Source organism: Perognathus longimembris, chromosome 7, assembly GCF_023159225.1.
Source record: "Perognathus longimembris pacificus isolate PPM17 chromosome 7, ASM2315922v1, whole genome shotgun sequence".
Taxonomy (NCBI): Eukaryota; Metazoa; Chordata; class Mammalia; order Rodentia; family Heteromyidae; genus Perognathus; species Perognathus longimembris.
Genome location: NC_063167.1, coordinates 9,334,399 through 9,361,653, shown reverse-complemented (window position 1 = coordinate 9,361,653; position 27,255 = coordinate 9,334,399). Strand labels below are relative to the sequence as shown.

Sequence of the window (27,255 nt, the reverse complement as noted above, 5' to 3'; positions counted from 1 at the left end):
TTCCTTCCATCACCGCCCGCCTCTCCAGGGCAAACAGAAGGGGTTACAAACTTTCTTCTTTTTGATGCAAATGAAAACAAAATATCTGGGCAAGTTTTGGTTTTCAGAAACTGTAAGTCATTAGTACCACAGTTTTAAAATACAAACCTACCACTGAAGCGAAACTACTCAAGGACAGCCAGGAAGTGTATCTATCTCAACTAACTTACTTATTTTTTCTTTGAGGGGCTGGAACTGGAACTCAAGGCTGGCTGTGCTCTGCCACTAATCTGTCTGTAGCCTTCAGGAAATGGTTTTCGAGGCCGGCCTGTGGAGAGCCCAGTGACCTCGCCGTGTCTGCCCGAGCCAGGGGCTCTGATGCGCAGCACCCGCCAGCATCCACGTTCAGAGGACCCGTGAAGAATGAAGCCTGCCACGGATCGTTTTTTTAAATTATTATTTTTTTAATAAAGCTATAGACTTGATGAAAACTACAGGAATTCTTGGGTTCAAATAATTTATCACTTAACCACTGTAGCTTGATGTTTAAATGATTAGGATCCAAGTGGCTTTGTTGAGAAAGCAATTACGATGACAGGAATACTAACTTCATCAATGTCCCATCCCTGATTTGTGCCCTTCACACGGTGAAAGGGCGTTTGCTGGGGCGGTAGAACAAGACCACGCTTAGTGAAGTTGGCCAAACTCCACTGGTGGTCTGGCGCTAAGAACAGAGCATGCCCTCTAAAGGGGGCTGGCGTGACCGGCTGGAGCCCAGGGTGCCAAGGGCACAGAGGCCCAGGGCACAGAGGGGGAGGATGGGTGTGAGCTGACACGGGACAGGGGCGTTAGGGAGAGGTGAGCCAGTGAAGCCGAGACACCAAAACACGGACCACGAGTGGAAAGGGAGCACTGTTCAGAATGGGGGTCTAGAATGAGCCTTGGCTCGTATGTCAAAACAAAACAAAACAAAAAACACCTCAAAATGAGTTGAAGATACAGCACTTTGGGGATGACAATGTTCAAAATGCAACTGTCGAGAGAGTTTAAGTTCCTTGGTACAAAGATGCATCCGGCATTTTACTAGAGAGACGCCCGGGGCCGGGAGGCTCCCCCACCCGGCTCCCGGCGGGCAGGAAGAACTTGTCTTCGGTTTTACATCTACTGGCTTTATAGCAGCTTATTTATCTACGTCCAGAGAACAAGATTACAAGTTATGGCTCCTAAATATCCATACCCTAAGATCGACGGAGGCAGAAAGGCATCTGAAACGTACAGGTCAGCGGCTCAGTCTTACAGTGCGTGCATCTGGGGGGCAGGCCCTGTCCCCGGGGGCTCGGGTGGCCAGCGGGGCCGAGGGGAGCCTCCTCACAGTCCCTTCCCTCTGCCGGGGGGGTGGTGGGGGGAGAGCTCATCCGCAGAGCCCCCCACTCGCCCCTTTCCTTCCAAAACCGTGCCTGGCAAACTGTTGTGGGGGATACCCCCAAAATACATTTCTCAGCTGCTCGCTCCCAGAACAACCATCCCACGGGAGAGTGATTGCTTGGAACTGGGCCGCTTTGAGGACGCGGGGCCCTGCGGCCGCGGTGGGCCGTTCCCTGGTAGGAGCATGCGCCGTGAAGGGGTACAGCGGGGGCCAGGCTGGGGCCTGAGGGGGGCGGGGGGTGGGAAGGCTGACGATCCCACCTGACCTGCAGGACGGGTCCTGCTCAGGGTCAGGCCCTGGATTTCTCCGCCATCTGGGGCAGGACGGGGCGGGGCGGGCAGGGTGGAAGGAACGAGCGGTCTACTTTAAATAGTGCGGTGGCATTCAGAGGACAGGGGAACCCAGAGGCGAGTGTTCGCGTCTAGGGAATTCAAACCTGTCCTGGGTGCGGGCGGGGCAGAGGAAGAATCTAGGCATTGTTCTGGAGAGTAACCCTAAATGTCTACTCTGTTCCGTGAGATAGCTTGAGTCCTGAAAATACCTGTTTCCTGGGGCATGTTAAAAATCACAAGAGTTCGCATCTCCTTTGGAAATGGACTCAGTCTAGCTCCGGCCACGACGGGATGTAAAACCTCTGTAAGGATCCTTCTAGCAGCCGCTCCATCCACAAGGACAGCTTGCTCAACTTGCCTTTGATGGGCTTGGACCCCGCGTAGGAAGACTTCCCCCGAGACTCGCCCAGGTGGAGGGAGGGGTCCAGGTCGCCGCTCGCCCCCAGGGCCTCCTCTTCTTCCACTGTTTTCGGGGGCTTGAAAAGGCAGAAGTACTTCTTGTGGCCGTTCAGAGCCAGCACGTAGCCCGTGTAGTCCCGCTCCATGAAATGCTTATCGTACTGGTTCGGGATGGGGGCTGCGTCTTGAGCAAATTCCAGCAGGTACTCCAGCCACTCCCGGTGCTTGTCCAGGCTCAGGAAGGAGAAGTGCAGGCAGCTGCTCCTGCGGGGGGGACCCAGGGGTCAGGGCCTGAGGCCGCTCCATCGCGAGATGGGAAACGGCAGGAAAACAGCCAAAGGCTGTGTGTGTGTGTGTGCGCATGCGTATGCTCACACGCGCGAGCCCCGTCATCCCTCTCCTGGGCCCCATCCATGCTGCTGGAATCCCGTCACACTCAGGAGCACAGGGGTAGCAAAGCCCAGCCCGGCTAGTGGCTCAGGCAGGGTCATGGGGTTCAATCTTCAGTTCAGAACCAACAAAACATGAACATCAATGGGGAAAAGAAGTCTTCCCCAGGAGCCAGGCACGGTGGCTCACACCCGTAATCTTACCTCCTCAGGAGGGTGTTCTATGAGGACCATGGTTCAAAGCCAGGCCAGGCAAGTCCATGAGCCTCTCATCTCCAATTAACTACCGTGGCTCAAGAGGCAGAGCACCAGCCTTGAGCTGAAGAGCTAAGGGGCAGCACCCAGGCATCGAGGTCCAGCCCCAGACACACACTGAAAGTCCCCCACGATGGCTCAGGAGTGGAGACGGGGGGGGGGGACCCCAGCCATCATCTTGCTCCACAGAAGGAGCTGCTGGCCGGGGGCGGGGGGGGGGCAGGGTCTAGCAGCCCTCCTCTTCCCCCCTCAGCGTTCTCACACACTGGCACACACGCGCGGGCCTACCCGGTGAAAGAGTAGACCTCGAAAGCAAATTTCTGCAGCAGGCTGTTCTTGGTGGAGCCGGACAGGATGAGGACCACATTCATGTGGCCGGGCCTCAGGCGCACCAGGTTGCTGGTGTAGGTCACGTCCGTGAGCTCCGTGACCTCCACAAAGCCTTTCTTCGGAATCTTGCTGTGGAGAAACATGGGGAGGTTAGGATGACCCCAATGGGAGAGGAGGGCAGGGGAGGGGGGGAGAAGCAACACCTCCATTTTAAAGACGCTGTGTGCTGATCAGACTGGGAACTCTACTTGACACTGTCTCTACTGTGCTGGCAGGTTGGGGTGCAGGATTCAATGGGGGACCCTGACTTGCAGCAGCCTTTCTGACATGGCTTCCCGTGGTGGAGAGGCTGCTTTAGGACAACATGGAGGCCCGATTCTTTGTCTAGGCATTCAGTCCCTCGCCGGGGCGGAGTGCTCTGCGGCAAGAGCCATCCGCAGTCATGGGTTAGGACTCCTGCTTCTGGCTCGCCCACCGCCTCCCTCCTGGGCTTTCCCCTTCCTGCCTTCACTAGTCAATCCGAGATCAAGAAACACGTCATAGATGTAAGAGACGCAGTCCTGGGCCTTTTTACAACCTGTCCCATGAGGTCCAGGTCCAGAACTTTCTATTTGTGGCCACACGTTGGCACACTGGCCCTTTTTACTTGTGGCTACAAGCTTTGCATGGTGCATCATTCCAGATTGTGGATTTTCAGATGAGGGGTGCTCCACCTGTGTCTAGCTCTCACACACAGGGGGAGGCAGTCTTCTCCGCTGCCCACAGGCCCTGCTGTCGGGCCGCATGTGCTGGGCGTCGCGGCAGGGGCTGCGGGCAGCGGAGGGTGCTGTGTGCCAGGAAAACCTGCTGATGTCTTTGGTGAAGCTCGGCTCCGTCTTCCCGGTCTTCTCAGGGACTTCCTCTTTTTCGGGGGGCTGGGACTCCTGCTCCTCGCTTGAGTCACTGAGGAAGGTAAAAAGGAATATTTATTTTTTCTTTTTTGCCAGTCCTGGGGCTTGGACTCAGGGCCTGAGCACTGTCCCTGGCTTCCTTTTGCTCAAGGCTAGCACTCTACCACTTGAGCCACAGCGCCACTTCCGGCTTTTTCTGTGTATGTGGTGCTGAGGAATCGAACCCAGGGCTTCAAGTGTGGAGCTGGTGTGAGTGACGCAGCACTCGGGAGGCTGAGGTCTGATAACTGTAGTTTGAAGCCAGCCTGGGTAGAAACGTCCAAACAATTCTCTCTAATGAGCAAAAAGCTGGGCTGAGGCATTGCACAAGTAGTAGAGTACCAGCTATGAGTAAGAAAGCCAAGTGAGAGTGCAAGGCCCCAAGTCCAAGCCATGGGGGGGAGCGGGGAAGGAAAAGATGAATGACTGTGGAGGTTGGAGCCCCCCGTCCCCCCCCACCCCACCCCCGGCACCCACCTGAAAGCCTGCACGATGACGGTGCCGAAGAGGATGAAGAGGGCGGAGAAGATGAGCGACAGCAGGGGCATCATCTCCCGCCTGGAACCAAGCGCACAGCCGTGAGTGCCGCGGGGGCGAGAAGCCTGCGCGCCCATCAACACTGCCCCCCAAACAGGCTGCTTTGGGGGGGCAAAGGGGAGGCCCCGTGTTCCCTTAGGGTCCCAACGACAGTCCTGACCCCGGAAGTCTGGTTTTGCACGCCGGCATTATTGGTGAGACGGGTCACAGGGAGGTCACTACTCCTGGAAGGAAGCACTTCCTGCCGGGCGGCGCCGACTCAAGGGCTGGGGGTGGCTTCAGTGTTAGTGATTTGTTTACTTTGGGCCGCATGGGGGATTGAACTCAGGGCCCCCCACTTGCCAGGCAAGCGTGCTTCCACTTCAGCCATTCCTCTGGCCCTTTTCTGGCCAGTATAACCCAGAAATGGCTCAGAGCAGTGGAGCAGGGCACAGGGGGGTGAAAACCCAGCTTTCAATATTTCCTGCATAATTGTTTTATCTTATTCATTTTATTTTATGCCAGTACTAGGGCTTGAACTCTGGGCCTGGAATTCTCATTTGGCTTTTTCACTCAAGGCTAGTACTCTACCACTTGAACCACAGTTTCACTTCTGGCTTTTTGCTGGTTAATTGGAAATAACAGTCTCACAGACTTTCCTGCCTGACCTGGCGTCAAACCAGGATCCTCAGACCTCAGCCTCCTACTCGAGTAGCTAGGATTACAAACACGAACCACTGATGCTTAGCCCCTCCCTCCCTCCCTCCCTTCCTTCCTTCCTTCCTTCCTTCCTCCTTCCTTCCTTCCTTCCTTCCTTCCTTTCTTCCTTCCTTCCTTTCTCCCTCCCTCCTTCCTTCCTGTCCTAGGGCTTGAACCTTGGACCTGGGATGTTGCAGAGCTTCTTTTTGCTCAGGCTAGCACTCTACCACTTGAGCCACAGTGCCACTTCTGTTTTTTTTTTTTTTTTTGGTGGTTACTTGGAGATAAGAATCTCATGGACTTTCCTGTCTGGGCTGGCTTTGATTGATGAATCTCCTGAGATTCTTCTTTTTTTTCTTTTTTTTTTTTTTGCCAGTCCTGGACCTTGGACTCAGGGCCTGAGCACTGTCCCTGGCTTCTTTTTGCTCAAGGTTAGCACTCTGCCACTTGAGTCACAGTACCATTTCTGTTGTTTTCTATATATGTGGTACTGAGGAATCGAACCCAGGGCTTCATGCATGCTAGCAAGTGCTCTACCACTAAGCCACGTTCCCTGCCTCCTATGAGGTTCTTAACTCCAATTAACCACCAGAAACCCAGAAGTGGAACTGTGGCTCAAGCAGTAGCCTGGTACCCTTTAGAGAAAAAGCTAAGGGACAGAGGAAGAAAGGTAAAAAGCATGAGACTGAAAAATAATCCAAAGCAAAAAGGACTAGAGGTATGTTCCAAGTAGCCGACACTTGCCTACCACATGTGCTAGGCCCTGACTTCCGACTCTCCACTGCCAAAAAGAAAAAGTGCAATTAAGCGACTGAAGGAGTACAGCGGCTGGAAATGTACCATCGTTTCCCACTGCCGTCCACAAGGCTGGAAGGAACCCATAAAGAACCCTTTGCTAGGGGTTTTCCTACCAGTTGTTGTGAAACACGCTATCCCAGATGTCTGCGAGGTAGTCAGAGGCAGAGTAGAGCCACCGCAGGAGGAACATCTGGGGAGAGGACGCGAGAGGGTCAGTCAGGACCGAATCCGGGAGAGCGGCCTCTGCCCTGACACAGAGCCGTCAGCCAGCCGGGCTGCCGCCGCCCCTCCGCACCCCCGGCCAGGATGCTCACAGGGGCAAGCTCATCCGTCAGCTCCGGAAGCACAGCCTCCGAGGACAGAAGGGCTGGATCTTTCCGCAGCTGGTCAAGGTAACCCAAAAGGACAAATCGGTCACTCTCACTCCCGGTCCAGGGGTCTTCCAGGGTTTTATACACCACCCTTCCAGCTGTGTTGCGCCTTTCTAAGATGGACACCTGGGAGAAGGGAGGAAAACCATCACAAATCTCAAAAGCAGCTCGGTGTGCTGCCACATACAGGCCTGTAATCCTAGCGACTGGCAGCTGGGAGGAGCACAGGTTCAAGGCCAGCCTGGGCTGCATAGATAGACTCCGTTTCATAAAAATAAAGGCCCTTCAAAGCGCCAAATGAAAACCAAAAGAGAAGTCTCAAAAGTGTGCTACAGCTGTTTAGAAATCAGCAACATGCTCAAACACAAATGTTACAGAGACTAAAACACTTGCATAATTGAAATTTTTTTCTTTTTTTGGGGGGGCAGTACTGAGGTTTGAGCTCAGGGCCTTGTGCTTACTAGGCAGGTGCTTTACACTTGAGCCACACCCCCAGCACTGGGCGAAAAAATTCTGACAGAAGAAATTAATACTATTGTTTTCTTAGATGGGGTCTCCTTATGTTGCTCAGGGTGGGAATGAATTCCTACGGTCAAGAGAAAGCAATTACTTTTAGGGTAACTTTCAGTTTTTAAGGTCCCCTCCCTCCTTCCCCCCCTCACTCAGTAGACTTTGTTCTGTAACCTCTAACTTAATGTTGATTTTTCAAGAAAGGAAACCTTTGTTTTGTAGAGATTTTCCATGACTACAAAAGTGATGACAGACATGGAGAGTTGTGTTTGTGGTGCTGGTGATGGAGCCCAGGGCCTTGCTCTACACTGACCACATCCCCGACCCAAGAGACGACTCATGACCCTAAAGGAGCAATGACAAAGCAGGGACCGAGGGAGATCCGTTAGGATGGCACGGAAGAGGCGGGGGGGGGGAGGGGGGGGCTTCCTGCCGCAGGGAGAGTCTGGAGAGAGGTCTGCCAGGGGCTGGTGGCTCAGGCCTATAATGCTAGCTCATCATGAGGCTGAGAACTCAGGGACTGTGGTTCAAAACTGGCCCAGGCAGACAAATCTGAGAGACTTTCATCTTGAACTAACCAGCAAAAAGCTGGAAGGGAGGTATGGCTCAAGTGGTACAAGGCCAGCCTTGAGCTAAAAACGAAGAGAGAGCATAAGGTCCTAAGTTCAAGCCCCAATACCAGCCCTCTCTGTGGAAAACCCAGGCCATCTGTGGATGTGAAAGACTGCTGTCCTCGGGGGCTTTCCAGATTAAACACAACCAAGGGCCAGGACCTTGAAAAGAGTGTGGGGTCAGGAGAATGGGGGCTCACCGCTGACTTCCCCTGAAACACCTCGCTGTTGGGGAGCAGGGTGCTGGCAAACTCCTGCTGCCGGCTGCTGTACACGTGCACGAATCTCACTATGTCTTGTGTGTTTGCCAAGGCGAAAGACAGGAAGGCCTCAAAGGCTTTGCTCATCTTGGTGGCCTCCGCAGTCAGCAAGACCACACAGTATCTGCACAGGGAAGAGAAAGCACGCTACAGCTCATCTCAGGTCAGGCCCAGGACGCAGAAGGCCAGTGAGGGGGAGAGGGGAGACGCACTGCATCTTACAGACTGAAGACACGGCTCAGTGAATGTGACCGTCTCTAGCAGGCGGAGAGGAGACCAGCTCCTTCTGTAGACTCCCGGTGTTCCCCCAAACCCAACTCCAGCTTGGCCTTTGCGACTTTCTCTTAAGGGACTTTGCGTTACTGAAGGTATGCTTCCTTTGCATACTGGAAGCTTAGTCATCCATCCATCAATCCATCCATCCATCCAACCAAACACTTACCAAGTACTTACTATATGCCAACACTTACTCTACACACTTACTATATCGATCACATTCCTGCCCTTGTGAAACTCTGTCTAGAGAAGAAGCCAGATGCTAAATAAATAAATAGCTATCTCCTAATAGCTAACCACAGTACCATGACAAAAAGAAGAGGACGAAGGGCCAGAGAGAGGCCAGAATGGGGTGGAAATGATATTTTGGCAGACAGGTTGGTCAGGGCAATGTTGAGCCGAGATGTTAATTAAATGAGCCACGAGAGCAATAGACTGGCCTTGAACTCAGCTCTCCAGAGATTACAGTTGTGTGCCACTGGCAGCTGCCAGATGCCTTTTGCAGATGATACAGCCCTAACCTGAAAGCCACTGAAGGCACAATAAATGTTTCCCTGTATTTCCGGAGTTCTTAGAGACTATGTAATAATACTTTACATGCATGCTTTATTGAGTATGTGTACCCTGGCCTTTCCAATTCCCCATTGTTATTTATCATTTCCTCAGGGATCTCCCTTTCCTGTCTCCTCTGCAAGACTCGCAGAGGCTCAGCATGAGGGAAATGCTGTAGTAGGGGGAAGCCGTCACTCCAGTCTTCACTAAAGGGATTCGGCTTCACTCACAAAAGTCTTGACTCCAAAGCCTCTACTAAAATGTGCATCTTGATGGCCTCTCAAACCCCAGGCTTAATCATTCACCGTTTGAACCTATCTACCCCCCACCTCCCAGTCAGCCCTTACTCAGTGGCTGAGGAATCAACTGGATTCCAGGGTGAGGCTGAACTGTCCTGTAGGGGCAGGCCCGCGCTGGGCCGGGGAGCTGGGCCAAGCCCAGCGTTCTTACTTCCTCTGTCGGTGAGAGCGCTTTACGGGGCAGAGTTCGTGGAAGAGCTTCTGGCTGGTGAGACGGGCCGCCAACAGGTACTTGTTCTGGGTGATGAAGTCATCAATGACCTGTTTCTTCAGCCCACGGGCCTGGAGGGAAACCAAGAAAAATCAAGAAGCTCTTGTCCCTCTGACATGCAAGAACAGAACATGGGAATGCATTTTTTTTTCACCAGTCCTGGGGCTTGAACTCAGGACCTGAGCACTGTCCCTGGCTTCTTTTTGCTCAAGGCTATACCACTCTGCCACTTGAGCCACAGCGCCACTTCTGGCCGTTTTCTATATATGTGGTGCTGGGGAATCGAACTCTGGGCTTCACGTATATGAGGCAAGCACTCTTGCCACTAGGCCATATTCCCAGCCTCTACAGGTTTTTGATTTATTCATTTATCCAAACCCTGAGTACTTACTAGATATATAAATGCTGTTTATCAAATCTTTGGGATACAGAGGTAGTAGTACTTGGGGGGGGGGTAATCCTAAAATAATATTGAGCTGCATGAAGTTGTAGTCCCAGTTATTTGGGGGCTGAGGTTGGAGGGCAGCTAGAGGCCAGGAATTCATTGCCAGACTGGGCAACATAATCAGACTTTGTCCCTCCAAAAAACACAATTAAAAATTAGTAAAGTTGGGTACTGGTGGTTCGTACCTGCCATCCTAGCTACTCAGGAGACTGAAGTCTGAGGATGGTGGTTCAAAGCCAGCCTGGTCAGGAAAGTCTGTGAGACTCTTATCCACAATTAATCATAGAAAAAGCCAGAAGTGGTGCTATGGCTCATGTGTTAAGAATGCTAGCCTTGGGGGTTGGGAATATGGCCCAGTGGTAAAGTGCTTGCCTTGTATACATGAAGCCCTGGGTTCGATTCCTCAGCACCACATATATAGAAAAAGCCAGAAGGGGCACTGTGGTTCAAGTGGTAGAGTGCTGGCCTTGAGTAAAAAGAAGCCAGGGACAGTGCTCAAGCCCTGAGTTCCAAGCTCCAGCACTGGCAAAACATACAAAAAAAAAGGATGCTAGTCTGAAGCAAAAGGAGCTCAGGGACAATGCCCAGGCCCAAAGGTCAAGCCCCATGACCAGAAAAAAAAAGTAGTAAAATTAACATAGTAAAAATGAAATCAATGAACTAAGCATTTATGTCAAGAGTTAACTAAGCATTTATGTCAAGAGCTAAAACAACAACAACCTCCAAAAATATAAAGGTAAAAAGAAGAATCATGAATCCAAATTTGGTTGTTTGACAAAGCCAAAAGAAAAGATACAAGAAACTAGTATCAAAAGGAATGCCCCACATCTGTTGTGGAACTTGGAAGCAAAAAGTTACTTCAATTTGAAAAATTAGATAGGAGCAAGTTCTAAAAATGTATATAAATCTGAAAAAAAAAAAAGGAGAAACTTGTGACAGTTCTGTAATGATAGAAGTAATCACAAAATCTTTCCTTAAGACTCAGCTTTTGCGCAGGCTGGCTGGCCTGACTGTATCCTCACAGGTATAGTTCCCGGGTAGCTGGAGTGACACAGGTGGACTGCCATGCTCTATTACTGGTGGAGGTAGAGTCTCGTGAACGGTTTGCCTGAGCTGGCCCTGAACTTCAACCATCCTGATCTCCACTTCTCACGTAGCTGGGGTGTGAAGTCAAAGTTTAATGTGTCAATATTTAAAGTCAATATTTAAAAATCAATTGCAGGGCTGGGAATGTGTCTTAGTGGTAGAGGGCTTGCTTAGCATGCACGAAGCCCTGGGTTCGGTTCCTCAGTACATATAAACAGAAAAAGCCAGAAGCGGCGCTGTGGCTCAAGTGGTAGAGCACTAGCCTTGAGCAAAAGCTCAGGGACAGTGCCCAGGCCTTGAATTCAAACCCAGGACTGGCAAAAAAAAAAAAAAATCAATAGCATTACTTTACCAGCAAATTTAGAAAATGTAATTTTATTTATTTATTTTTAGCTCTTCCATAAAGAAAATGTAAATTCAAAGATGCGCTTTTGGTTGGTTTTTTTTTTTGGTCAGTCATGGGGCTTGAACTCTGGGCCTGAGCACTGTCCCTGAGCTCTTCAGTTCAAGGCTAGCGCTCTACCACTTGAGCTATGGAGCCACTTGCAGTTCTCTGGTGGTTAATTGGAGATAAGAGTCTCACAGACCCTGGGCTGGCTTTGAACTGTGATCCTCAGATCTCAGCCTCCTGAGTAGCTAGGATTACAGGCGTGAGTCACCAGCTCCTGGCACAAGATAGGCTTTTTTTTTTTTTTTTTTTTTGCCAGTCCTAGGGCTTGAACTCAGGGCCTGAGCACTGTCCCTGGCCTATTTTTTTTTTTTTTCTCAAGGCTAGCACTCTACCACTTGAGCCACAGTGCCACTTCTGGCTTTTCCTGTTTATGTGGTGCTGAGGAATCAAACCCAAGGCTTCATGCACGCTAGACAAGCACTCTACCAGTAAGGCACACTCCCAGCCCCAAGAGATGTTCTTTTTAGCAGTATGAAAAGATGAGGCATCCAGAAATAAGCTGATAAAATATAATTTAATCATATCATATGCAAGTACTGGGGTTTGAGCTCAGGGCTTTGTGCTTGCTAGGCAGAAATATGTGGTTTTTCTTTCTTTTTTTTGTACTGGCCCCATGGCAGCTTGAACTCACACAGCCTGGGTGCTGTCCTTAAAGTTAGTGTTCTACCACTTGAGGCACAGCTCTACTTCCGGCTTTTTGGTGGTTAGAGCTGGCAATAAGAGTCACCTGTTCAGGCTGGCTTCAAATGGCAATCCTCAGATCTCAGCCACCTGAGTAGCTAGGATTACAGAGTCATAGCACTTGGCTAATTTTTACAGAGAAACTGTTAATACCTATTGAGATGACCTAAACAAATGGAGCAGGTATATCATGTTCACAGGTTGGAAGGCCTTAATTTCTATGCAGATGTCTAAGTAACTAAGTACATGAATTAATATAAACCTCATAAACCCAAGTAATTTTTTTGCTTTGATTTGATGTAGCCTGTCAAATTTTAAAATATACACAAAAAATTACAAAAAACCCAGAATGGCCCAGGGACTTTTTTTTTTCTTTTTTTTAAGATCTTGTCCAAAAGCCAGATCACACTGAAAAGATTTTTTTCTATTAGATATCAAAACTATTTCCAGATGACTAAAAATCATCCCCAGAAACACAGGGGGAAAAAAGAAGATCATAGGCCAGACTGACCTGGTCATCAAGTGAGACTCTACCTTGAATATAACCAATGCAAAAAAGGGCTGCAGGTGTGGCTCAAGTGGTAGAGTGCCTGACTAGCAAAAGTGAGGCCCTTCAATGTCAAGGACCACCACCACCAAGAACCCAAACAAGCAAAGAAAACAAAACAAAAAATCCCTAAGTATAAAAGCCATGGCTATAAAGCTTTTGAAATTTTTGTGGTCCAAGATCAGAACTCAAACTCAGCTCCTTACACCTTGGCTCAATGGCTAATGCTCTACTAACTGGGTCATGCCTCCCTTTTATTTCCTTAGCTTTTAGAATTTGTCTAACAATATCTTCCTGATCTTGATGCAGAAGGAGAACTTAATGAGAGACAAAAAAGAACCAATAATAAAGAGGAATACTGATATAAGTGCATGTAGTAAAGGAACCTATATTCACAAAAAATATACTATAACTGGGTGCTGGTGGCTCATGCCTATAAATCCTAGCTACTCAGGAGGTTGAGATTGAGAATTATGGTTTGGCCCTAGGTAGTAAGTCCTCAGATTCTTATCTTCAATAAAGAACCCAAAAAGCTGGAAGTGGCGCTGTGGCTCCAGTGATAGAGTGCTAGCCTTGAGCAAAAAGAAGACAGGGGCAGTGCTCAGGCCCTGAGTTCAAGCCCCAAGCCCCAGGCAAGAAAAAAAAAAATGGACAAATATACTAAGCTCCCCATAATCACAAATATGAATCATGAAAACTTAAGTTTTCATGAGAGAAGCCAGACACAAGACAGGGACACAGCATGCTCACTGTGTGAACTATGATGCTAACTATGGCAGGGTTGGGAAGGAGGGTAAAGGAAAAGGGAACTTTTGGGCATAATGACACTTCGGTGCTGCTCAAATTCACCAGAAAATTGGAAGTGGAGCTGTGGCTCAAAATGGTAGAGAATTAACTTTGAGCACAAAAGCTCAGGGACAGCACCTGAGTTCAAGCCCCATGACCAATAACAAAAACAAACAGAGGGCTAGGGGCTGGGGATATGGCCTAGTGGCAAGAGTGCCTGCCTCATATACATGAGGCCCTGGTTCGATTCCCCAGCACCACATATACAGAAAATGGCCAGAAGTGGCGCTGTGGCTCAAGTGGCAGAGTGCTAGCCTTGAGCAAAAAAGAAGCCAGGGACAGTGCTCAGGCCCTGAGTCCAAGCCCCAGGACTGGCAAAAAACAAAAACAAAAAACCAGAGGGCTAATGGGAAAAATATGGTTTCATATACAACACTAAAAATGCCTGAGAAGCCAGGGACAGTGCTCAGGCCCTGAGTCCAAGCCCCAGGACTGGCCAAAAAAAAAAATAAATAAATAAAAATAAAAATGCCTGGACTATGATCCAGCTATTTTAGGCTTCCTGTCCTAGGTGGGATTGGCAGGTGCACAGTACCACACCCAGCTTCTTCTACTGAGATCGAGTCGAGGACTTATAGCTGCCTAGCTTGGCCTGGAACTCCTTTCCACTGATCTCAGCCTCCGATGCAGCTGGGATGACAGACATGTATAGCACCCAGCTATTGGTTAAAAAGGGGTTTTGGATATGCCTGGAATGACCTCTAATTACAATCCTTCCAAACTCAAGTCTCCTAAGTAGCTAGGAGTGAGTCTCAGGTGTGAGTCGCTGGCACTTGGCTGCTTTGCTCATTTGACTGCTGAATGACATGAAGGCCGGAGGTACAGTGTGAAGGGGATCTCAGAAGGCGGTGATGCCCACGTACCTGGATCATGTCAGCTGGCTTGTTGATGTGCTCCTTGAAGATGAGCATGGTGGGGACCTGGACATTGACATTGTACTGCCTTGCCATCTCCTCGGCCCCTCGAAAGCCGACATACACATATCCGAAGGACAAGTAATCCTTGTGTGCAAAAGCAGTCAACTGTGAGGGCAAGATGGAGAGGCAGAAAGTGAAGTTGATAGCGTGGTACCTCATTGACAAGGTAAGTGAGGATCCACTCACATCTGTGCTGGGGTGAAGACCCACCAGTACCTTCCTACCCATCCAGGAGTTCTGAGGCTTTGCCACAAACAGTTTATAGCCACAGAGGTAAACACAATCATTCTTTCTTTAGAGAGAAAGCAAAATGATCATTTACTGAACTTGAGTGTGAGGCATGGGGTGTCCAGGACACCAAGGCTGGACAGTCCCTTCCTACCCACGTCACAGTGTGATGAGGTGTGCTGGATTGGTGGGGTAGGGCGCCGCCGAGAGGGCAGGTGTGGGGGCAGACATGTACTCACCACATGGCAGTGCGGGAGAGCCATTGTACACTGTATACGTGCGCATGTGTACCTGTCTTGGTCTAAGACCCTGTCACTAGGTATTGCTGAGGATTCGCTGGCACCGTGTGGGCTGAAGGCATTAAGGTAGCTGGTTCATGTCTTGGGGATGAAACCATGTCCAGACACAAAATTCATTTGCCTCACATACACACCCCATGTGCATGGCCCGAGGGAATTTTATACAGTATTTTCAGTGTGCCTGCATTCTGACTGTGACAGGAGGTTGGTCAGCTGTGCCCTTTTCTACTTATGGTACCATGTTAACACTCAAAGAGCTTCAGATCTGAGGTTTTTATACTAGGGATGCTCAGCTTGTGTTTATAAAAAAGATGTTGCAACTTTCCACCAAAAAACCCAGACCCTTCTCCCAGCATGTGAAATACCTTATAGAGCAGCGGTATCGTGGGTCCCTGGTCGAACAGAAGGACATGAGGTTTGTTTTCTTGCTGCCAGCCAGTGAGGAATCTGACATAATTTTTGCTTGTAACCTTAAATTGGAAATAAAATGTCAATCTCAGTATTTAACTGTCTTTTTTATTTTTCCTTTGTTAGTACTGGGGCTTGAACTCAGGGCCTAGGTTCTGTTCCTAGACTTTTTGCTCAAGGCTCTACTACTTGAGCCAAATCACCACTCCTGGCTTTTTGGTGGTCAATTGGCAATAAAAGTCTCACCGACTTTACTGTGTGAGCTGGCTTTGAACTCAGATCTCAGCCGCCTGAGTAGTTAGGTTTACAAGCGTGAACTACCAATGTCTGGCCAGACCTAATTTGTTGTTTGGGAAAGTCACTGTTTAGTTTTTGTTTGTTTTTGTGGACAATAGGGCTTGAGCTCAGGGCCTGGGTGCTATCCCTCAGCTCTTTTTTGCTCAAGGCTAGTACTCTACCACTTTAAGCTATGGCTCCACTTTTGGTTTTCTGGTGGTAAATTAGTGGTAAGAGTCTCACAGACTTTCCTGCCCAGGCTGGCTTTGAACCATGATCCTTAGATGTCAGCCTACTGAATAGCTAGGATTATAGGTGTGAGCCATTATAGTCACTATAGTGACTCTAGTCACTGCTGTTTTTGGCTTAGAGTCCTGTGATGGAGAAATTTGCCAGATGGCAATTTACAGCAATGAATTCTTTCTACCTCCACTTCACCCGCTTGGGTTAAATGATGCAGTGCGAGTAATTAATTCATTCATCTATATTGTGCCTGCTCACAATGGAAGTCAGGTGTGAGAGGTCACCGATCCAATTCTGGGGAGTCAGTGGCCTGCATTCTCCCTCCTAGGCACTTACTTTCTCCACCAAGTTCCCCGGAAGAAGGCTCTCTACAAACTGGCGGAGGTTATCCCGGACAACTGCGTTGTGGAAGAAGGAGACTTTCCCGTTGATAATCCCCAGGATGGAGGGCGTGCTGTGGGCGCCCAGGTGATGGGCCAGGCGCCTCTCGTAGCCTGCGTGGACGACACCAATTCCCACACCTGCGAAGTACAGGAGAGCTACCTGAAGCTGCTTGGCACCCCAGGGCAGGCGGAAGAAATGCCACTGAGTAATTTTTCAGGGTGAATTTGAAGCCAACCCCACAGGAGGGAATAGAGTGCTAAGGCTGCCCACATCCATTCCTTGCTGGGTCTGCACTGATCGCATCTCTGCAAAGCAAGTCTGATGAAATTTTGTGTTTGTTTTTGTGTGTGTGTGTGTGTGGTTTTTTCTTTTTTGCGGAGACAAGAACTAACAATGTAGCCCAGACTAGCTTCAAAGTCATGATCCTCCTATCTCAGCCTCCTGAGTGCTGGCATTATAGTCATGTGTTACTGCCCCTGGCTTTCAGCCTAGCAATATTACAAACCTTTCCTTCAACTTGTGATGTCTAAGTTGGGGATCAGGAAGAATTTTCTTTTCTTTTGGTCGGTTGTGGGGCTTAAACTCTGGGCCTGGGCGCTGTCCCTGAGCAATTCCGCTCAAGGCTAGTGCTCTACCACTTGAGCCACAGCGCCACTTCTGGCTTTCAAGTGGTTAACTGGAGATAAGAGTCTGGTGAGGGGCTGGGGATGTGGCTTAGTGGGAGAGCGCTTGCCTTGCATACATGAAGCCCTGGGTTCGATTCCTCAGTACCTCATAAACAGAAGAAGCCAGAAGTGGCACTGTGGCTCAAGTGGCAGAGTGCTAGCCTTGAACAAAAGAAGCCAGGGACAGTGCTCAGGCCTTGAGGTCAAACTCCAGGACTGGCAAAAAAAATAATAAAAAAGAGTCTGGTGAACTTTCCTGCCCTGGCTGGCTTTGAACTGCAATCCTCAGATATCAGCCTTCTGAGTAGTTAGGATTACATGCATGAGCCATCAGCGCCTGGCTAGGAAATAATTTAAATGAAACGAGTAGATTGCATTCCTAAAGAAATAAAAATCTGTGAAGAACCCAAGAGCCCAACACCTCAGCAGTGGTGAGCAACCCAAAACAAAACAACCAGACTAGGGCTTACCAACAGTAGAGAAGAAAGGCACAGTCCTCTTACCCTTGAGAACATGTCTCCTTTTAGGAAATTACTTTAATAATAAGAGATAGTAGAGAATACCAATTCTATTTTTTTTTTTTGTCCCTGTACTAAGGCTTGAATTCAGGGACTGGGTGCTGTTCCTTAGCATTTTTGCTCTAGGAGCTCTTACCAATCACTTAAGACACGATTCCAGCTTTCTTGCTGGTTAACTACAGATAGGAGTCTCATACTTTTCTGCTGAGGCTGGCTTTGAACCACAATCCTTGGATCTCAGCCTCTGGAGTAGCTAGGATTACAGGCATGAGCCATGGCGCCGGGCTTAGACTCCTATTTTATTATGACATCCTAAACTAAAAGCCTTTAAAGAAGAAATGAAATTAAACTGGCTCATAAGGTAGACTTGAATCAATATGACTGGTGTTCTAATGAGAGGCAAGAATACAGGATTTCAGACACCTGTATAAAGTGATGGTCATGTGACTCAACAGTGAGAGGTTGGCCTCTGCAAAGCAGGAAGAGGCCCCAAAAGGACCAAAGCTATTGACACTCTGGTCTTGGACTTCCAGCCTCCAAAACTTACAGGTTCAAGCCACAAAGCCTTTTGATGTGGCAACTGGGTTTCATGTTTACTAGGGAAGGACTCTATCACTGAGCCACACCCCTATTTTAAGTCAGTTTTGAGACAGGGTCTTCCTTCCTGCCCAGGCCAGCCTATTTATCCCTGACATAGCTAGATGAACCAACTCCAGCTTCTTCCATTGATCTTGAGTCCCATGGACTTTCTTGTGTGGCATGGCCTCAAACCACGATCCTCCTATTTAACCAATTACAGGTGTGAGCTACTCAACTAATAATTCTCAAGTTTGTGTATGTATTAGGCCTCCAGCTAGATGCTTGACGTCTAGATACTGTATAGATAAAGCTTCATATCAGAAACTCAAAATTGAAATGGATTGTATATAGTTCCCCTCTTAGAAAAGAGCGATAAAAGTTATCTTCTCCTAGTAACGCCTCCAGATGAAATAAAATGATCTCACCCAGCCCTTCCAGTTCCTGAACGACTTCTTTCCAGACAGGCTCGATGTGGATGCAGCTGAAGCACCAGTCGGAGGTGATCTTAATGAGGTAGGGCTTCCGGAAGCTGTCCGGCACTACTTCATTCACATAGTGGGAAAAGTGCAATAAATACTTCTCATCAATGGAGTCCCGTCGCTCCGAATTGAAAGGGAAGTGAAAAAACGATTCATCGAAGTAAAAGTTTTCATGGAAATGGCGGAAGCGATACTCGTGCTGCTGCTGCTTCTGGTAGCCCTGGCTCTCTCCAGCGTCCCCGTAACGATCGTAGTTGGTTCTCTTTTCCTCATTGGAAAGAATCTAGCAGGAAGGAAGAAAGGTAAGGAATCCCAAGTAAACCAAGAGAGTCACCCAAAGACTTTTGTTCTGTGGTGCTGGGGATCGAACCCAGGGCCCTGTGCATGCTAAGCAAGTGCTCTACCACCAAGCTACATCCTCGGCCTCCCAGGGCTTTTCTTTTTTTTTTTTTTTTTGGCCAGTCCTGGGGCTTGGACTCAGGGCCTGAGCACTGTCCCTGGCTTCTTTTTGCTCAAGGCTAGCACTCTGCCACTTGAGCCACAGCGCCACTTCTGGCCATTTTCTGTATATGTGGTGCTGGGGAATCAAACCCAGGGCCTCATGTATATGAGGCAGGCACTCTTGCCACTAGGCCATATCCCCAGCCCCTCTCCCAGGGCTTTTCTGTAAGCAGTTTGAATGATACAGAAAGATTAAATGTACAGAGTATGACACAATTGTGTATATGTACATATATGCACATATGGGTGTATATATATGTACATATATATGTATGCATGTATGTGTGTATGTATATTGGTGCTGGTCAGGGGCTTGAACTCAGGGCCTAGGTGTTGTCTCTGAGCATTTGTGCTCAAGGCTATCATCCTACCACTTGTGCCACAGTTCCACTGTTTAGTGGTTAGTTGGAGGTAAGACTCTCACAGACTTTCCTGTCCAGGCTGGCTTTGAACTGTGATTCTGAGACCTCCTGAATAATTAAGATATAGGGGTGAGCCACTGGGTGCCTGGCTGATGTGTGATTCTTTAAATCTTTACCTAAAAAAGGTAAGAGAGACATATGCTGGGTGATTTCACAATTCTAATTAGAGCCTTTAAAAGAGGCCAGATTTTCCAAGAGCTGAAGTCTTTACATCCTTGTTTCAACTAGATGGGGCCAAATATGTTCTGTTCACTGTCATGTGGAAACTGGGTCAGAGCCCCGGGAATTTGCTCTTCCAAAGAGAACATTCTAGAGCTAATCACCCAAGGAGTTCACGGTGGTATCACAAAGTTTGACACAATACCTCGTAAGCCTTGCTGATCTGAATGAACTTGTCTTCGGCTCCAGGATCTTTGTTTTTATCAGGATGCCTGAAACACAGATGGGCAGCCAGTGAGAATGGACTCGATGTGTCCCGGGTCATGTAACATCCTCACACACATTCACCAGCATCGGGGCAATGAGGGGGCTGCTTTCTTAGGAGTTTCCTAAAATAAACGGTAGAAGCAGTTGGGGGCTGCAAAGGTTGCCTGGACAGCAAATGCTGTAGCAGGCCATCTCCTCTGGAGGCCATAGCTCTGGAGCGGGGCATGTTTCCACAGCAGCAGAGAACACGGCAGTGTCTTAAGGAAGACACGTGCAGATGTGTGAATCCAGCTGCGCAGCTCAAGCTAAACTACTGCTCCACACACCTGACTGTAAGAGGTAGGAGGCGGCTGTTCCCTCCCGTGTTAGTGGTTTGGGGCGGGCATTGTTTTCTTTTCTTTTGGTGCCACTACTAGGGCTTGAAGTTAGCTTTTTCTACTCGAGTGTGGCACTCTTATCATTTGAACACCGCTTCCGGCTTTTTGGTGGTTAATTGGAGATAAAGAGTCTCACAGATTTTCCTGCCTAAGCTGGCTTCACACCGTGATCCTCACATCTCAGCCTTCTGAAGAGCCAGAATTACAGGTGCGAGCCACTGGTGCTGGGCTTACGGTGTTGCTTCTGGCAATGGGCACAGAGATGGCTCGTAGGAGGCACAGAGTATCTTGCTGATGACATTCAAGCTAGAATGCTTCATAGTCTTTGTCATTTCTGCCTGGGACCGCCTTGTAGCCACACACAATGATTTCAAGCCCCATGTTTAAGCTGTGCCTTTAGTTCACACAAAGTTCTTTCTGCTCATCTTAGAACACTAGGCACTTGCTGTCATCGATAACTAACCTCCTCCATCTTGAGTTCATGTATTATTCTGTAAATTTTTTTGTGTTTATACCAATTTTCTTTGGGGGAAGGACAGTTCAGAGCCCTGGACAGCAGGCACTCGGCTTGCTTCCGTGCCAGACCGTAAGGCTCTACATCCATACTTTGCATACATTGAATTTTCAATATTCACTTCATTCAAAGACTGTATGACAAGCTTGGTACTTGTAGTTCATGCCTGTAATCCTAGTTGCTCCGGAGGCTGAGATCTGAGGATTGAGGTACAAAGCCAGCCAGGTAGACAAAGAGATTCTAGCACCAATTAGCCAGAAAAAAGCCTGAAGCAGAACTCTGGCTCAAAGATAGAGCACCGGCCTTGAGTAGAAAAAGTGAAAGGAGAGTGCCAGACCCTAAGTTCAAGTCCCAGTACTGGCGCACACACGCTTATAGCCCGGACCAGCCAGGAACTCAAGATTCGCTTGCATCAGCCTCCTGATCGCTGAGATTACAGACATGTGCCACCATACTTGGCCTCACATTTATTCTCTATGTAACGAATTCTGCTAACCTCTTCTAAATGTCCTATAGCAAAGGTTCTGGAAAGATAAAACAATTCACAGGGAAGTAAACAAACTACTACAAACATGCCAAGTGCGTTAGAATAAAAAAAAAAAAAACCCCACACCTTAGACTTTAATGAATTCATTCAATAATCTCATCTCTGACTTCATTCTGCCCTCCAAGATTAAATCCTTGCTGTGGGAACATCTCAGCTACAAACAATAAAAACAGTATGATGGAAGGAAATGAGATGGTGGGTCCAAAGAATGTTCTGAATAACCAAAAAAAAAAGGTTTCCCTATTCAAACTTAGGCTAGCGGCCAAGTGGAGAAAATTATACAATCTTGCAAATGAAGATTTAACATAAAGAACTTTCTAGGTGAAGAAGGGTAGGAAGGGTGTTTTAGGAGAGTCCTGCTGGCAGCTGGGCACCTAGCACTAAGGAAACAGTCTCACAGGGCGTGGGTCCCTGAATATGAAGCGGAGCACACGTACAAAAGGGGAAGTTCTGCCCTCCAATGCTAGAATTTCAGTGAATATGAAATTCTTTTAGCAACTACAATAAGCAAACATTCCCTTACAAAGTGAAGACACTCTGAACTCTTGTGCATGGCAAGTGGCATGGCGGCTGGAGACTTCTGAAGAAACAAAAATAAAAGGAGAAAGTAATACAGCAAGAAGGGAACAAATTAATTTCCTGCACCTCTGGCTGAACCATGTTTGATCAATTTACTATTTTTATTGTTGTTGTTGTTGGTCGTGGGGCTTAAACTCTGGGCTAAGGCGCTGTCCCTGAGCTCTTCTGCTCAAGGCTAGCGCTCTAGCACTTGAGCCACAGCACCACTTCCAGTTTTCTGGTAGTAAATTGGAGATAAGAGTCTCATGGACTTTCCTGCTTGGACTGGCTTTGAACCCTGATCCTCAGATCTCAGCCTCCTGAGTAGCTAGGATTACAGGTGTGAACCATCAGCACTGAGCCCAATTTATTTTTCTTGGGGTAGAAGGGGTTGTTACTTGGCTAGCCTAGATGACAGACACAAAGTATCTATGAAAAATAAAACAAATTTAATTATTGGGTGGGAAACATAGTTTTCTTGAAAGAGAGAAAGAAAAAAAAAAGCAATTTCACCAAGCAAGGGGAAATTCCTGAGAAAACTGAGCAACATTTAGCGAAACACTGAGTAAATTACAATCTAACAGTTCACCAGTTTCCCTGCAACAGTTCCTTCTGAAATATCAAGCTGAGAAACACTGTTCTCTTCAGTATGAATGAGACCATTATGATGTAACACTGAACTACTCCAAACGAAAACATAGCCACAATAGAAACAGCAGCAAGTAATGGTATGGTGGAAATGTACACATAAAGCCACACATTTCACTAGATAACACTCTCTACTTCTATGGCGATGATATACTCCTAGAAAGAATCTAACGAAGGAAAAGAATCATACGATTTATTTACTTGGTATTATAACACACCTTTCAGCTCCTCCTCAAGATAGACAGGTAAAAAAAGCTATGCATCCTTAAGGTACTGTATACTGTACAAAAGAATACTGCTACTTTATGAATTAACTGTAGATTGGTATATTTTGCTTACATAAAGGGATAAGAGTTTGAAATGTTACTGAAAGCAAATTCGGTATACAGAGTCTCTGGAAAGAGGCTGTGCAAAATTAGAGACTGAGGGCTGGGAATATGGCCTAGTGGTAGAATGCTTGCCTTGCATACATGAAGCCCTGGGTTCGATTCCTCAGCATCACATATATAGAAAAAAGCCAGAAGTGGCGCTGTGGCTCAAGAGGTAGCGTGCTAGCTTTGAGCAAAAAGAAGCCAGGGACAGTGCTCAGGCCCTGAGTCCACGCCCCAGGACTGGCAACAAAAACAAAACAAAACAAAATTAGAGACTGTCTTTTTCTAGTGTCCAATAATTCTAGATTCCTAATATGACCTAAAATATTTATTGAATGCACTGTACTGCATTTTATCTTTCTTTTCTTCTCCCCCCCGGCCCTTTTTTTGCCAGTCCTGGGGCTTGAACTTAGGGCCTGGGCACTGTCTCTGAGCTTCTTTAAGGCTAGCTAGCACTCTACCACTGGAGCCACAGTGCTACTTCTGACTTTTTCTGTGTATGTGGTACAGAAGAATCAAACCCAGGACTTCATGCATGCTAGGCAAGCACTCTACCACTAAGCCACATTCCAAGCCCTCTTTTTTCTTTTTTGATACTAGTACTGGAGCTTGAACACAGAGCTTAGGTGCTGTCCCTTAGATTTTTCTCCCAAAGCTAGCAGTCTACCACTTGAGCCACAGCTCCACTTCCAGCTTCTTGGTGGTTAATTAGAGATAAGAGTGTCATGACACTCCTGTCTGGGCTGCTTCAAACCTCGATTGATTCTCTCCAATCTCAGCCTCCTGAGTAGCTACGATTACAGGCAGGAGCCACTGTGGCTCAATGAGCAAAAGATCTAAAATGGCACCAAGAGTCGGTGTTGGTGTACAAGAACAGACTATGGAACCCAGGGGTCTTATAGATTTACCAACTCTGAGCCTCAGTTTTCCTCATCTGTAAGACAGGTTCAACAACATCCTCCTTCATAGGATAATTATAAGGCTCAGTGAGTTGAAATACATAGAACCTGGACACGAGCATGTAGTCAGTGGCCTACTTTGGAGCCTATCAATGCAAATCTGCGCATTCCTTTTGATTGGTTCAGCCAGTTAGAAGTCACCGTGTCTTCTTCTCCCAGACCCCCTTCCTCCTGTGGTTCCCCTTCCAGCTCTATCATCCAACATTCCTGTCTCTTTGGTGGGAGAAACCCAATGATGATTGACCAAAATAAGCTTTAGATTTATTGATACCCCACTAATTACCATCTTGGTAACTACTGGTTAAACCAGGATATATCCCTAAGATTTGTTTTAAAGTAATGTACTCAGTTCCTAAACATCCTTTTTAAATTGAAGATTACAAAGTGCTACTCTAAACTTGCTTAAGGCATAAACATTTTTAGAGAATAGAATCGGATAGTAGGCTCCTTAGTCTTCTTACTCAAAAGAGTAAAGAGTAGCTTACCCTTGTTGAATACTATGTTCTTTAAAAAAAATAATAATAAAGCTGCTCCTTTCCTTAGTTTCCTTTTTTTTTTTTTTTTTGGCCAGTCCTGGGCCTTGGACTCAGGGCCTGAGCACTGTCCCTGGCTTCTTCCCGCTCAAGGCTAGCACTCCGCCACTTGAGCCACAGCGCCGCTTCTGGCCGTTTTCTGTATATGTGGTGCTGGGGAATCGAACCTAGGGCCTCGTGTATCCGAGGCAGGTACTCTTGCCACTAGGCTATATCCCCAGCCCCTTTCCTTAGTTTCACACTAAATACTGTAGACAGATATATACTTATCTAGGGAGAGAGACAGATACACATGGAACACAGAACAGAGACAGAGAAAAGCCAATCCTAATTATTCTTCATCGCCCTGCTGACACTGCTTAGCTTACATTAAACTTTGGTTCTGTTTCACCTACCATTCCCGGGCGAGCTTCTTGTAAGCCTTTTTAATGTCAGCCTGACTGGCTGTTCGGCTGACCCCTAGGACTCTGTATGGGTCAAAATCCAGCGCAGACAGAATTTGCAGGATCAGAACCAGAACTATCAAGAACTGCCAGGAAATGCTCAACTTCCTCACTTCCATCTCTCTTCCTTCCCAGAGCTGCAATGATTGAAGAAGTAGTAAGTTTCAGTGCAGAATCTCCAACAATCCCCTGCTTTGCAGGGGAACAGGTTAAGATAGACAGATGAAAACTCATTACCTTTAACACCAACAATCTTGCTACCACTTTGAAGTATTACAAGACCAATTACAGAGGAAAAGATTAGCAATAAGAATAATGACTCTCCAGAAGCTTTGAGTTAGAAAAGCTTTCAAAATGACTGAAAAATGAATGAGGTGGAGAAATAATAAGTGTATGTATGAAAACATAAACAGGATAATCAGGGTGACTGTGTCTCAAATAAGAGATTTCATCTTTCCTGACAATAAAGTTAAAATAAAGCATTCTTAAAGTACTTGGCTGCTAAGACTTAGGATGCCCCAATTCTGTTCTGTTCCATTCTAACATGAAAATGACCAGCTTTTCTTTTACTCTAATAGCAACAGAGTCATATAATAAAGGAGAAACTCCAGTGAGAAAAAAAATAAGAGGAAAAAATTAGCTTTTCAGGTGAAGGAAAATTAATGACAAAAAAATGCTTTAAGCTCTGTTTCTGGTGAGCATAGGGATTGAATTCATTGAAGGTGTTGGAAATAATTTTGGCTAGCAATGAGATATCATAGACATTTACAATCCAGGGTCATGATCTTTTTATATTACACATCCCCTCCCTCCTGTGGGTCACATTTATCTTGACTTGTCATAAATGTTCAGGTTCAAAAGTGTAATAACATGACATCTTAGAAATGACGGGTTTTGACATGTGTAAGACTAAGGCTTGCCTGGGAGTCCTCACAAAATTGACTCAACGGATGATTGATGTTCATTCAGAACTGCATAACCAATAAAATCCTAACCGATTTCTTCCTTAAAGCAAGCGGATCTGACCTGAAAAAACCGTGAAGGTGATGTGGCTACCGGGTCTTAGTGCGGGGGCTTTGGAATCAGACTAAAGTTGGGATGGGTCCTCCACTTCTCCAAGACTCTGGGCAAGTTAATTTCACTGGGCCTAAGGGTTCTCATTCGAAAACCGCAGGACTGTCACCGGGATGAATGAATGTCAAAGGTTCACCAAGCATGGAATCAACAGCCACCAAGCAGTGGGATTGTTATTTCTACCTGGCAAGTATGTTCACTTGGGTCAGCCCTCTCCAGTCCGAAGGACCTGGGCCGGCCCCGTAACAGGTAGGCTGCCCGCCCTGGGGGCCCGGGGCCTGGGCTGGGGCCAGGAGTGACACTTGCCCTGTAACAGGTAGGCTGCTCGCCCTGGGGGCCAGGGCCGGGAGTGACACTTGTCCCCTAACAGGTAGGATGCCCGCCCTGGGGGCCGGGGGTGACACTTGCCCCGGAACAGGTAGGCTGCCCGCCCTGGGGGCCGGGGCCGGGGGTGACACTTGCCCTGTAACAGGTAGGCTGCCCGCCCTGGGGGCCGGGGCCGGGGCCGGGGCCCCAGGACCAGGCAGGGGCTCCCGGGGACCCGTTCTGGGTCTGAGCCCCTCCTCGAGCGCCCACCGGAGGTCGCAGCCTTCCGGGAGGCGACCCCCTTCCCCGCCGCCCCGAGAACCCGGGGCCGGGCCCTGTCGCTTCCCGGTCCTCCCTACACCCGGGCCCAGTGGGCACCGGGAACGAGAAGACACTGACGGGAGCTCCCGGCCCCGCCACGTCCGCGGCTCCCCGCGTCACGCCGGGAAGGAGTTACCGGGAAAGGGCACCGGCCCAAGCGGCTGCGACGTCCGTGCTCCAGTTAGTCCGCCGGGCCGGCAGCTTCCCGTCCACACCAGCGCTCGCCCGCCCGGGCCTGGGGAGGGGAAAGAGGCGGGGACCCGGCCGAGGCGGTCACGTGACTCTTAAAGGGCCCGCGCGCCGATAGCGCGACTAGCCGGGTCTACTTCGCAACTCTCTTTTGACCCTTGCCGCCCACCGTCAGCGCGTGGCCCTGGCGCGGTTGCTATAGGAACGCGGCGCGCTAGGGTGGCTGGGTCCGAAAGGGTTGGTGGTGACTAGAGAGGTCAAAACGTGCCTCTTAGCTAGGCGCAGTCGCTGTGCATCATGGGATGCCAGGAAGACCTCCCGGGCTCGGGGCGGGGTTTCCACGCCTCCCGGGAGGCGGCCCACGTCTAGCAACGGTTGCTAGGATGGGGAAGCCATCGCCGGTCCCCGCTCTCCTTAACCCTATTCATAGAACCGCGGAGCCTCCGAGTCGGAAGGGACCCTGGGGATCCTTCCCGGCCCGCCCAGCTCCTCCCTATCTTGAGGCGCAGACAGGGGCAGGGACTTCCCAAGGTCTCGGAATTCTGTTTAAGAGATCGCTACCCTACAGTAGGTCGGATCCGGTTGACTTCAACGTTAGCGCTGGCGGTGGCGGTGGAGGCGGGGAGGGGAACCGGGACGGGCAAACTTCTTGTCAACGAGAAATCTCTTGGGGATATAAAGAAAGAGGTTTCCTGTCTCCTCGCCCTGTTTCTCTCTTTCTTTCTTTCTTTCTTTTTTTTTTTTTTTTTTGCCAGTCCTGGGTCTTGAACTCAGGGCCTGAGCACTGTCCCTGTCTTCTATTTTGCTCAAGGCTAGCACTCTACCACCTGAGCCACAGCGCCACTTCTGGCCTATTCTATGTATGTGGTGCT

The 27,255-nt window shown here is 48.4% G+C and overlaps 1 protein-coding gene across 2 annotated transcripts; it reads right to left on the bottom strand.

The window, feature by feature from the left end:
• Positions 1–423: 423 nt before the first annotated feature.
• On the bottom strand, positions 424–26,428 carry Dnajc16 (DnaJ heat shock protein family (Hsp40) member C16). Of its 2 annotated transcripts, XM_048350287.1 has the most exons (15): positions 26,331–26,417; positions 24,446–24,630; positions 19,482–19,548; positions 18,141–18,477; positions 15,906–16,090; positions 15,008–15,112; positions 14,062–14,220; positions 9,083–9,213; positions 7,745–7,928; positions 6,367–6,549; positions 6,166–6,242; positions 4,517–4,597; positions 3,954–4,052; positions 3,069–3,239; positions 424–2,400 (listed from the first exon to the last, which is right to left on the bottom strand). In XM_048350287.1, exons 2-15 carry the CDS (start codon positions 24,610–24,612, stop codon positions 2,004–2,006), a joined length of 2,343 nt encoding a protein of 780 aa, XP_048206244.1. In that variant the 5' UTR covers positions 24,613–24,630; positions 26,331–26,417; the 3' UTR covers positions 424–2,003. The 2 variants fall into 2 exon arrangements, with proteins under 2 accessions (XP_048206244.1, XP_048206245.1); XM_048350288.1 differs by lacking the exon at positions 24,446–24,630 and having other exon boundaries at positions 26,331–26,428.
• Between the last annotated feature and the right edge of the window lie 827 nt (positions 26,429–27,255).